At 40.7% G+C, this 12,820-nt stretch overlaps 1 protein-coding gene across 1 annotated transcript; it reads left to right on the forward strand.

The window, feature by feature from the left end:
• Positions 1–89: 89 nt before the first annotated feature.
• Positions 90–12,440, forward strand: si:ch211-130h14.4 (uncharacterized). The gene is made up of 14 exons (XM_068724872.1): positions 90–882; positions 973–1,077; positions 2,870–2,977; positions 3,217–3,372; positions 5,517–5,597; positions 5,708–5,846; positions 5,949–6,048; positions 8,647–8,728; positions 10,842–10,913; positions 10,999–11,102; positions 11,311–11,371; positions 11,648–11,787; positions 11,888–11,990; positions 12,078–12,440. Exons 2-14 carry the CDS (start codon positions 991–993, stop codon positions 12,135–12,137), a joined length of 1,293 nt encoding a protein of 430 aa, XP_068580973.1. The 5' UTR covers positions 90–882; positions 973–990; the 3' UTR covers positions 12,138–12,440.
• Positions 12,441–12,820: the final 380 nt, after the last annotated feature.

A 12,820-nucleotide genomic window follows, 5' to 3' on the forward strand; every position in this document is an offset into this window, starting at 1 on the left:
TGTTGCTCTTGAATGATTCTGTTACATGATGCTGATTGGCTGTCATTAAGAGTTCTGGCCGCTTACCAGACTTTTTATTTAAAGGATCTTTTGTTGCTGTAGCTACCTGAAGCCATTTGGGCATTAGTGCTGTAAGCCTCTTAGATTTCCTGTTAAGCAGGGTGGACCAATGTACTGAGGGGCCCAGGTGCATGATCCCTTCAGGAAATTACCTCCAGTTGGCTTTACTTGTATCATATCAAACCAAACAATGCATGTTAAACATGCCAAACAATGCTACCAGAATTAAACAGTGTTGGTATACCAAATATCTGGGGGATAGTTTCCCCCAGAGTGGCAGAACTACATAGTTTGCAACAAAGGTATTCCCAGTTTGAATTTAGGGTTTAATCCTGACATTCCCATACTTATGTGGTCCTCTCTGAGCTACAAAGAAGCATGTTTTAATTCTATATGTGGTAATACATTTCATGTACTACTCAGGGAGAAACAGCAGGTCAGGGACCAGTTGAGGGCTTAGAAACAAACCAGTATGAAAAATAAAATAAACCAGAGTTAAAGAGGAATTACGCCTTTGTTGGTTCTCTTTAGCTGCCTTACGCTTTATTGTATTGACCATAAAACCAGTCAAGTTAAACTTTGAAGGAAAGAAGCAATCACATGCCATAGCCTTTGACACAAATTAAATCTTCATGCAGGGTCACAAACATATTTAAAATGTGTGTTCAGTGTGAAGGTTCTCTGCAATAAGGCTTAACTCCATTGTTCTCGGTAACTTGGTAACCAGTCTTACACAGAGTTTGGTACACTTTAAAGTCACAAGTTGGACAGAAGACTGTGAGGTTTAAGACATAACAGTGTGTTTGAAAAGCCCAACAACTGGTAAGCTATTTTTGAAAAATTACTCATAACCTTAAAATTATCTTTATTTATTATTTTGGAATTTAATTGCCAATAATCCTTTCTCTGAAGGTCAATAGAGGATTTGCCATGAGATCTGAGAGCAAAGACCTTCATCGATCAAGCACTCTGCCCTCTATTTTGGATGCACACTTACTACCTGTTGGTGTCAGAAAGGTATTTTAAATAACCCACTCATCAACTCATGAGAGTTTCATATTTTATCCTGCTCTTATCCTGTTAAATGGCATTTTAATCAGTAATGGATAAACAGATCAGGTGTCAAATATTTGTCCTATGAGTTTTTATAGTGGTCCAGTACATGACATTACAGATTTCTCATTAATGTAATGTGCAAACAAACTGCTAGAGTAAGGCCAATTGTTCCCATTCAGTGTCACAAAGTGGTTTTATTGTTGCATGTTGCAGACTGAGATCGTGGCTGAGCCAGTACAGTGTGTACCAAGACCCGTTCGGTTCTCCGTGCCTCCTGTCATGATATTATCTACTGGCTCTGTGACCGAAAGTTTAGTAATCCTGCTCTATTGTGTCGGTTCAATCGTGTCCTTGTTCATGTGCCTCTCTCTGGTATTCACTGCTGTCTGGTTCAGGCCTGAAGCCGAGCTGTTCATGACTGTGTCTGTCCTGGGGGTGAGAGCTGCATTATTACGTCGGAATAGCTCAAATACTTAAATTCAATAGGATAAGTAGAATTTAAAGAAGCAGAAGCTGCCAACAAGTTGAGATGGTCCGCTTGGTTACAAGTCAAAACACCTTTTCCAAACTCAAGGTCTTTATCATTTGGAGTTGCTAACTCTCTCTCTCTTTTCAGCTCTGCCTTTTTTCATCTTCTGACACAAACTGCTTCTGTTTACACCTGCAGCATCGAGTGTCTTTATTTTCTATTTTTATCTCCAATGTCTCAGTCTCTACCCTGCTCCTTATGGATCAGGAGTAAAAAGAAAGAAGAAGAAATGGCTGCAGGCTTCTGTCCACCTCACTGCAGTATCATGATCACTGTCTGGCAGAGTGATGTGGTACAGCAGGACAGCTGCATTATCCTCCACTGATTTATAGTGGCAGGGAGCGCAGATGGATGCCGCCTTCGCCCCGTCACTTACACTTTGCACACAGCAGTGAGAGCTAAAGAACGGCTGGTCCCTCCGCTCTGCCACGACAGTATTACTGTGGCAACGGAACAGATAAATCCCTCGTTTCCAGCAGCTTTTGTGAGAAAAGACAAAGCAGACACTTCCCGAACTGACTCAGCCCATAAACTTCAGTAATGTGGTCATTCAGGGGCAACCTGTTAAGAACAAGGCATTTCCCAGAGACAGGGCGACCTCAGAGATAAGACTTGGATCAGAGAGTGCAGTCCTCCCATGAAACTTCAAGCATGTTACATTCTTCATTTAAGGGTTCTAAAAGGGAGCATGTAGCTCCATGTTTTTCCTGTGTAGTTAATCTGCTATGGCATGCATGCTGTTACTCCCATTAGCCTTGCATTCTTTGGTAACATGCTCCGCATTTTGCATTCTTTTCCATCTTATATTTTCTCTTTATACTCTGGGGCAAGACAACATTTGCTTCAAGATGTAGTAGTTGAAATCTGCCTCTAAAACCTCCCTCTGCAACATCTGTTGGGTATCAGTCTTTATCAGGATTAAATAAGGACACTGTAGCCCAATGATATACTTAGGGCAGATCACAGCCTTACAAAATTGTTTCCTGCAGACATGCAGGAAATAAGGTGAGGGCTTTGTGGGAGAGGAAGTGGGCATATTCCTCCTGCGTATTTTATTTTCTATTTTTTGTCTGGGTATTGCAAGAACACAATGTGAAGCTGTTGTGTGGGAGGTTGCTTTTGGCAGATGAGAGGGATTACCAAAAATGCATTCTTTTTTTAATCTTTAGGCAAGCTGACTGACTCACTCCCACAGCATCTAAATTGGGGTTTTACTGTTGATAGGCAGGGGATGAAGTCAAAGCTGAGCCCCGGAGGAGGAAGGCAATGCATGACAGCGGTCCAGACCTGGACCAAGAGGCCAAGGCCCGGCATCAGGCTCAGCTCGATCAGGTTGATAAATACTGAACATTGATTCAAAAAAGACACATTCATTGTCACAAAGGCACAATGATGCAATGAGAGATCATTGTATTAATAAATACCCACATCTCATTCATCAGTAATCAATAGCTTTATAATCTCCTTATCTTTATAGTAAATACTGACTACCTGTCTATACTCAGGTGGTGCTTACTTTTAGGTCATTTCCTCTCAGTAAGTCTCCTTCTGTTACTTTATTTATCCTCCAGCGCCATCTAGAGGTGTACAGGAACATCCACCGTCTCCGAGACGCTCTCCGTCGCCGCTATGCCGCCCTGCTCACAGACAAGGTTCACTCACAGAGAGTATTTCTGCAGCAGAGAGATGAGACGGCCAGAGCAAAGTCAGAGAATGAAACCAAGCAGGTAAATCATTGAATCGTAACGTTGTCAGAGCTGAGGGCTTTATCTGAGTCATGTGTGTGTATCGCAGAGGTCAAAATCTGTCTGACATTCACTTTAAATGGTTTCAATTATTACAGATTATATTCTTTGATACATTAAAGTCATAATATTCAATACCTTAATCATTGCTGACTATGATATCATGTTGAACTTTTACCACCATTACTACATGCTACAACTTGTGGGGACAAAAAATATATGAAATCAATTAGTTATTCAGTCTCGACTACATGTTTTCTCTCTAACATACACTACAACCGGGGTTAAGTGATTAGGTTCATCCATGTGTCAGTTTGTTTCAGCGTTTCTTCATTGTGGGATCAAAGGACACAGTGGATTATTTTGTTATTTTGTTTTCATTAATTTAAGAATAAAAGTGTTTCATAAAAGTGTTTGTTTTGGGACTTTATCTCAGGGCATACTGTGTTCAAATAGCCCGGGGCAGTTGGTTTGCATGCCTCTCTACACATGGGGGCATTGAGGGCAGTATTAGTCCTAACAATATCATATTTATTGGGATTTACATGAGCCTTGTATTTAAATTTGTAACTACAGGAGAAAAGTTGTAAAACTTTGGAAGTCAAAATTTCAGCTTTAGTCTGCAGGCCAAGTACTTTGCTGGGGTCCTGATTTGGCCTTCAGGCAACTATTTGCCTACCACTGTGCTACACATTGTCTGTGCTCAAATACATAACCCTGCAAATCAAAGCCTCTCTGTTTTCACTACAACACCGCCACTTTCCTTTTTACTCCTCAAGTGACAGGCATATCATTGGAAACAATTGCAGCTGCTGTTTACAACTTAATCCTGTGAGTCTTTAAGTCCTGCACACTATAGCTTGCTAACACCGTTGATGAATCTTCTATTGTATGAACCCGCTTTAATTACATGTTAAATAATTTGCAAGTGATGTTTGATCAGTTAATCCATTCTATGGAAGCAAAGACAGGTTGTAACATTTTGAATCTGACAAAAAACAGAATACCTAATAGTGAAATTTAATCACTAGTGAATTATTCATGTTGACATTGTAACACCACTGAGTTTATAGCGTTGGAATGTAAATATTTTACTTTGAAAAATATCTTATCTGAAATTTAGTTTTGACATTATTTTGTATGTTAATCAGTACTGAGTGACCTTTTTCACTTTGTCACGTTCTGCTCACATTTGATACATTCTCATTCTATACATTCTCTTGATACATTCTCATTCTAAAAGCATAAATTAAAGTCACTTTCATTTTCTGTCTAAATTGGTGAACCCTTGAGAACACTTAAAATCAAGTTTTGAAAATGCACCATTTGAGAGACATGGGGGATTCAGATAGATGATTTTCAAAGTAAAAAAGGCAATGCTGTGAATTCAATGGTATTTAAACATCAACAATACGGTTTTAGTAATGGTGAAATTTCACACTTATGTATTAAGTTGTTTATAAGACTGAAATTATCATGGCCTTTTTTCACTCCCATATATCCTGTCACTTCTTTTTTCTTTTGTTTTTGTTTATTTGTTTTTAACAAATGTAGTTACCTGTTCTTGCGTATAATTCTACTTCTGCCATTTCAGCTGCTGTGGTTGGCTTTGATTTTGACTGTCTCGTCTCTATGCTGATGGGGTGTGAAGAGAGCAATAAGCTTTAGAGAGCAGCTGCATAGAGGGGGTTTAACATGAGAGAGATCCTGTCTTATCTGCCCCTCCTGTAAAAGCAGGGCTTCGTCAGGAGGATGTAAATGTCCTCTCTAATGACTTGCACTTGGTGGGGGGACAATAAAGGACTATAGAGGCCTTCCAGTAGGAATCCTTTGCTTCAAATTGCTGAGCAAATGAAACTACCCGTTGTTTCCTCAGCTCAGATCGAGAGGCTCTGTCACAGACACAGAGGTGAGGCAGGACCAAAGCAGGCAAAGGCAAGAACACCTGCTGGGGCCTAATTGGTCCTTGCTGCTGTTAATGGCTTCCTGTGGCTGCGTGTTTACTTCTCATTTGTTCTGTGCACTCTGTTTCCCAGCCCCTTAAACAAGGGAGGGTTGCTTCAAATCTCTATTCCCACAATTCTCTGTCTCTCCGTCTGTCTGCGTCCTTCTCTTTTATTCTTCAGAAACAAAAGAAGTTGGCCTTCTCCAAGCTGCAGCACAATGACTCACACCTGAAGTCCCTCCCCAAAACCAGCTACTACCTGGTAGGTTTTGTCCCAGCACTGACACACAGTGACACCTGACTTTAATATGTCATTGATGTTTCATGTCTCCCTGTGATGTTCATCAAAGTGTTCTATCGTTTTTTTCTGAGATCTTTGACCTCCAGAAACAGTTAGCTGAGCGTGGACATCTGAAGACCCACCATGACTTGGAGGACTTTTATAGGTGCATCAGATACAACAGTGAGCCATCTCAACTACACAAGAGTCTGGAGGATGTCAGGGAAAGGAGTTGAGTAACAGTTTGATATTAAAATAAAAACCTCCTTCTAGATCTATTATGGAAAAAACAGTAGATGTGACTTTGCATGTGTGTTGCTGTAACGTTAACAGTGCTGGAAAGCAGGCCTGCAGCTGATTTGATGACTCAACACAAGATCTCAGAGAAACATCCCTGCACTGCTGAAGATAAAGGAGATGAGGAGCACTCCAGGTGCAGACAAAATACACTGTACTGAGTCTGCATTTGTTTTATTGAGTATTGACCCCTGTCCAATATTTCTTTTCAAATAATCATTATCTCTGCTGCCTTCATTTTAAAGCCTGCAGCATTCCGTACTTTTAAAGCAATAGTTTGAAATTTTCCCCCAAAATTTCACACTTCTGCTTTAAAGCGACACGTAGAAGTCTTGAGATTTCTTTGAACATAATATTATGCAGCAGCAAAAATAGTTTGTTCCAAATATTTTTCAAATAAATATGGAAAATTATACTGTAGACATTATATTCTGTATATTTGAGGATCTACATGTCTGAGGTTTAATGTGTCAAAGATGCAGCTGCTGTTGGTGGAGGGCTGTCAGGGACGTGATTCTCGGCTGTAGAGGCCTCTGGTCTACTGGATCTCTGTTTGCACTGACTTTAAATCAAACACAGCCTCCACTGCAGGCTTGTTCAGCATTGACCCTCCTGGGGGAGAGAGCTGATTACTCACGTAGAAGTGAGATGACCAAACACAAGCTGACCCCACTGTTGTGGAGACTCCTCTCCTTGGATGGTTGCTTTGACTCTGACAAACATTATCCAGGGGAAAATGTCGTAATTATGTCCGCTACAAAAGAGACATAGCAATTGGGCCAGTGGTGTCACTTCATGCCAGCACTGGGAGCAGATGTTGAACTGTTTGGAGAGTTCCTTCTCATTCAAAGCTTTACGGGATTCCAGGCAAACAGCGCTCCATTTACCAAAAAGTGGAAGAGATAATCTGAGAGACAACTTTATTGAAGAGTTTGCTTACTGTTCAGCTGACACTTTAACTGACATTGTCTTTCAGTTTATACACTTCAACTGACACTAATTTATTTCAGAACTTTCGCTTCAGCTGACTCGTCCAGCTCGATTTGTCACCTAAAATCAACTGAAATAAAAATGTCTTACAGTTTTATCATTTTCATTTAAACTGACCCTTGACTCTGCACTTACAGTTAATTTGACTATTCAACTTCGTTCAGTGCTTACATTTGAACTGTAACTTACGCTTCTTTCAGCACATCCATTTTAACTGCTATTTTCAGTAGGCCCAAGTCCAACTGCCACTTCAACTGTTTCAGTGTTTTAACTACTTCAGGCAAAGTTACTTCAGAAAACGTTTCCTTTTTCTGTTTGAAGTTATTGTAAATGATGATCAGCAAAAAATATGACCTTGAAAGCCCCTCATAACACTGGCGATTAACATAAGTGCTGTTAGTATCAAATATAAATTTCACAATTCATACTATACCTACTATACTATAGCTACAGAAAATGATCTCCAAGGCATGTAGTTCAGATCAACTTTACACTTTTGCACCTGCTCATATCACCCTCAGTGTCCAATGTGTTTACATGTTGTGAATGTATAACAGAACAGTGTCGGCCACTGTCACCCTTTTTTGTTAATTAGGGCCGAACTCTGTTTAGTAGGAGCATGTATGATGTTAGCACAAGGCTGCCACCGTGAAACAGCACATTGGCTTGGGGACATTAGGAGCTAAGTAAGAAGGCATGTGAAGGCTTGCGCTGACAAGTCCTCCATCAGTGTGAAGTCTCACCGCTCCACAGACAAACATGGCGAGTCAGCGGCCCCCCAACCCCAGTACTGTGCCACAAGCACATTCCCCACATCCGTAAGAAATACCCCAAATATAAGCAATTAGAGCGGAACCCAAAAATATGGAGTCGGCAAAGTCCTTGTTTATGATTTTTAGTAATGAGCCAATGCATCCAATCTGTTCTGCGTTGTGGCTATTTATACACTTATTATTAGCTGCTATGATTTATTGGACAGTTGAGGCAGTAATTTGCTATCGTTGTGGCCATCTGGTCATGGTCTCTTCAACATGTTGAATTTCACAAGTATGCATTACAGGTCTACAAAATTAGATTCACCAGACCATATTACTATTACTATAAACTGACTTCAATGAGTGGAACTTGCACATAATACAGGGCTGGTCTAGTTGCCTCTTATTTTGTAGGATCTCGCTAGGCAACAATTTAATGAGTTATCAGAGTTTTTCATAATCAAGCTTCTGCAGTGTCATCTTTCATCTGAGCACTAGTACTGTACATATATGGCTGCACAGGTCCACATCCTCATTCCTCCACCTGCCTCCAGTGCAGCTACTGGTGTTTGTATGGATCTGTTACCTGCTGCACTGTCCTGTGAGTAAACGCTGCCTTGCTCAGGAGTCCTCCGTGGAGCCAGTTTGCACCCAGCAGACAAAGTGTGTTGTCACCTGAGTGCGCAGTGTTATTGGGTGTGAGCTGCACCACACTATGGCTACTCTTGAGATGTAGCACACCATTAGGAATATATTAACAACCCGACATTTTGTGTGCAGGTCAGACATCACAGCAGTGAGAACGAGAAATATGTTTTGACGCCGTTTTCCTCAATCATTATCCATTAAGTTAAATATCCTGTTGGTGGCATTTTGTTCTTCCAGCTGTAGAACTTACTAATTGTGTGTGTGTGTGTGTGTGTGTGTGTGTGTGTGTGTGTGTGTGTGTGTGTGTGTGTGTGTGTGTGTGTGTGTGTGTGTGCGTGTAGGTTATTAAAGCAAGGGTCAGGTCCAGCGGAGATCTTTGGTGGCAGCCAGGAGAAGGATGAAATTGAGCAAATGTTTCCCAAGGTTAGTGTCAAAACCACAGAGGCAGTAATCTCACTCAACAAAGGCAGTGAGAGGCAAATACACCTGGATCAGTGATCCCCCACTGCCTCCTCAAAGCAACACACATTACTGAGGACCTGATAATATATTTTCTTTCTCTTTGATTCCATCTTACCTATTTTCTTTTCAGTTCCTTTATTTTCTCCCGCCACGTGTAAGTTACATAGTACACTTAAAGGTGCAATGTGTGAGATCTGGCCAGCATTCTAGTTTAAAGCGTTCAAAACATGAACCAACATTATTAACAGAATGTGAAGAGCTTACATTGTTGTTATGTCAAAGATGTCTATGTACTGTGTTGCAGAAATGTCTACTTAAATGAGCACGCTAACCAGCTAGCCCAGGCCTGTCCAGTCTTATAGTGATAATGAGTCACTGTAGCGTCCACTTTGAAGAAGAGCTGCCCTAAGGGCTTGTCAATAATACATCCAGGGTCTGTGTGCGTTTTGATGGTTTGTTTATTGGATTAAATCCAAAGTGGCAGAAACAACTAGTATTTTCACTTTGTCCTCCACGAGACTACTTCGCTGGGAGAAGGGCGGGTGATGGAGCCGGGGGACGGGCCTTCAGTTAGCGGTTAGCTATAGCAACTAGCATTCAGCCAGCGCAAACCCTGTCTGAATTTGAGTCTTTTTCTCATTTCTAACACTTTGGATTTAATCCGATGAACAAACTATCACAACGTACACAGTCCGTATAGCTCCTGGTTAGTGGCACAGTAAACACAATATACAGTAGGCAGTGCTGTTTTTGACCGTCTCTCAGAGTTTTAGCAGTTTGGTCACATTTTAAATATTCTTGCCCTGCTGTTTGTAGTTAGTAGTTGGCTTTTTTAAAATAAATGTTATAACTGATGACTGTAAATTATGATTGTATGGACCCGGTAATAGTCCTGAAACTTGAGAAATAATATTAAGAGGCGATAGGCATAGAGAGCATTATTTTAAATCTTTACAGTGATATCAGAGAACAGGAGAGAGACTAGTAACATTGGAGGGGAGATTATGCGCAGGTGCTGAGATGAGCATATACGGACAAGCACGAAGGACTCATTTCTTTCTCACCTCTGTGTCAAAACGGGCCTGAGCAAACAGAGGATGAGCCTGGCTGGAGGGAGAGCAGGGGAAGGCAAACAGTGGTCAGACCAGACCGGTGAAAGCCAGCAGGCATGCAGCAGCATTACTCACCACAGCTCGGTGCTGACATCTCAGATCCTCCGCTGCCGGAGAGGCCTGTCTCGCCTATTGACATCCTTAAGGTGTCAGTCCAGGGTTCAGGCTTTGAGTGTTTGTGAGGCACCTACAGTATGCATGTGTGGGAACAAGCACCACTTTACTTTACCTCAGAATAATATAAGATATGCATAATATATTAACCTTATAATACAGCGTCAGGGAGCCGGTGATCAACTGTGTGGTCGTGTTGAGGTCATATTTAGTTTTATTTGAGAGATGTTACATTATACTGTCGTGTTCTCTAATTATTTAATCCACTATATTTATGTGATAAATTAATGAGAACATATTAAAGGAAAATACTGAATAGTGATACAAAAATGGAAACCAGTGGTGGCCTGGAAGAGGAATGCCAGCATTTTAAAATCCACTACACAACATGTTATAAAAATGATTAGCAGTAATGTTAAGTGATTTGAAGTAAATGGGTTAAAAGATGGAAAACCACTCTTATGGTCCTTTTAAGCTTTCCCAAAGCAAAGCAGACTAGATTGTGTTCCCTTAAATTGATCTGAGTTGCACCTGCTTTTTATCCTTTGAGGAATGAATGGGCAGGGGGATCTATATAGCACCATATAGATCAATAACATTAATTCACAGTGCTGCAGGCCCACATCAGGAAGTGGCCTAGTGTGACAGTTAGCGCTGGGAGGGGTGTTGGAAGGGGAGAGAGAGAGGCGCCAAAAGGGACACTAGGACTGTGGGAAATGACACTGGCTATGACACCTATGACTTTTACACCATGGTTACCTCGTATACAAGGGGACTTCTCTTTTTAAACTACAAAATGAGTAATGGACAAGGATATGATAGATCAATGTAATATGTGCCACCCACAGATGAAAGCCCCCACATTTGCAACCCTACAGCCTCACTTTATGAAGAGCTTCCAGAGCAAGATGCCTGATTTGGTAGGTCAGCCGTCTTTTATTTACACTGTGTGGTAGCCCAGCACAGAGGGAAACGCTCATGTTTGCTACTTTGTCTCAATCACAGATTATCCCTGAGATTCCTAAGAAGAGCAGGAAAGCGGAGATTTACTTGAGAAGGCTCAGACGAATGCATGATCTCTGTTTAACAAACATGGCTTGCTCTAAAAGGTTGGTAATTCAGCAAACAGGCAGAAACATAAAGGAAATGATGCACTGACATAGATAATTGAACCTTTTTTTCTATAAGTTTAGTTTTTAGTAACATTCAGATCCAATGGGGCGACAGGAGATCAGAAGCGCATTGAGGGAGTCTTTCAACTGCTCTTTAAACTGAGTGAGGTTTGTTTTTCTCTGCTTGCTGTGAACTCTGGTCCAGACTGCTGGACAGGGAGATAGACTCGCTGAGCTGGCAGGAGGAGCGAGGCGACCAAGATTTGGTTAGTAACACAAACCAGCCACAACACAACACAACACAACACTACAGAGGTCTATGGAAGCTAACACATAGCTGCCACACACTATCTGCCTTTAACGTTTGTTTGTTTTTCCTTTGGAAGCCACCATGGCAACAGGTCACACCGAATGAAATTACCAGAATACAGTAGTTATTTGCGGGCATGACGCTGCGGTACTACACGTCTGGATGTAAAATATGTGTTTCATGAATTGAGTTATCAGCGAGATACTTTTTTTCCATCCTTGCTCTTCCACAGATGCTTCCCGGCTTTGACTCCACACAACGGAAGACGAGCCAAACCAACCTGCCGCCTCTCTGCTCTCCAAAACAGCCAAGAAGTGTCTGGAATGACGGGCCTTCATGTCCCCAGCAGCAGAGCAGAATGACCTCGGCCAGGTGCATGGAGACATACAAGAATCATATTTATTTGTTTTTTGGAGACAAAAGTCTGATTGTCACTTGGCATTGTGCATGTGTGTGGGTGTTTTCTTGGCAGCCACCAATTTGTTGAGACCCTGGTTTGGGACACAGCAGTGTGCTGCCGTAAAACACCTGATCCTTTATCCATTGAAGATGTGTGTCAACAAAAGCATGTTAAGGTATAAATATTTCTCAAAATGATTTCATTTTTTGTAAAGATTGCATTGTTTGTTTTAAGATGTAATTTTTTTGTGTTCTATCTTTAGATAATTGACCGTGGGTTCAAGCTATGGAGAAACTATACTACAGAAAACACATCTGAGTGAAAATATTCCTACCATAGCATCTCCTAGTGTCTGCAATGTGATGTTTATTGATACGTTAATGATTCGCATATCAGAAATATACATTTTACATATTTTAACATTTTAACATTACAAATGTGTTTATTCCATGTAACACTGGTTAATGACTATACGTGTCAGACAACAATATTTTTATATTTGATCAAATTATTTGTATATGTCCGTCAATTGTTGAGAAGAGTCATATACCTGTAAACGGTACAGTCCTTATACATGTGTAGGTTTTCTGAAATAAAAATGTAACTATTTGGGATGTGATCAGAATTGCAGATATAAAGCCAGCAGTTTGTTCTATTTGGTGACACTTCAAATTTGTAATACAATTGTTAAGGATGTGGTTGTTGCATTTAAGTGTAATTTTCTTCTATTTGCTAGTGTCTATTTATAGAGTAATTTATGTATTAATTTATTTATTTTAGAGAGCTTAACGACAAAATGTTAATCCACAAAGACAGAACTGAAAACGTCCCAGGTTTCTTGAAAGTGATCTAAACTACCACAGCTGTCCCAGTAACAACAATATGTTAACATATAAAGTAATTTTGAGTTTTTATCATAAAAGTAAGCAATATTCCTCATAAAAAGTTTAAGGAACCATACTGGATCTAAATCCGAGACTTCAGGGACTGAAGACCAACCATGCT

The sequence above is a fragment of the Cebidichthys violaceus genome, unplaced genomic scaffold, assembly GCF_023349555.1.
Source record: "Cebidichthys violaceus isolate CVI_PGR_0920_01 unplaced genomic scaffold, fCebVio1.0.p SCAF_10, whole genome shotgun sequence".
NCBI lineage: Eukaryota > Metazoa > Chordata > Actinopteri > Perciformes > Stichaeidae > Cebidichthys > Cebidichthys violaceus.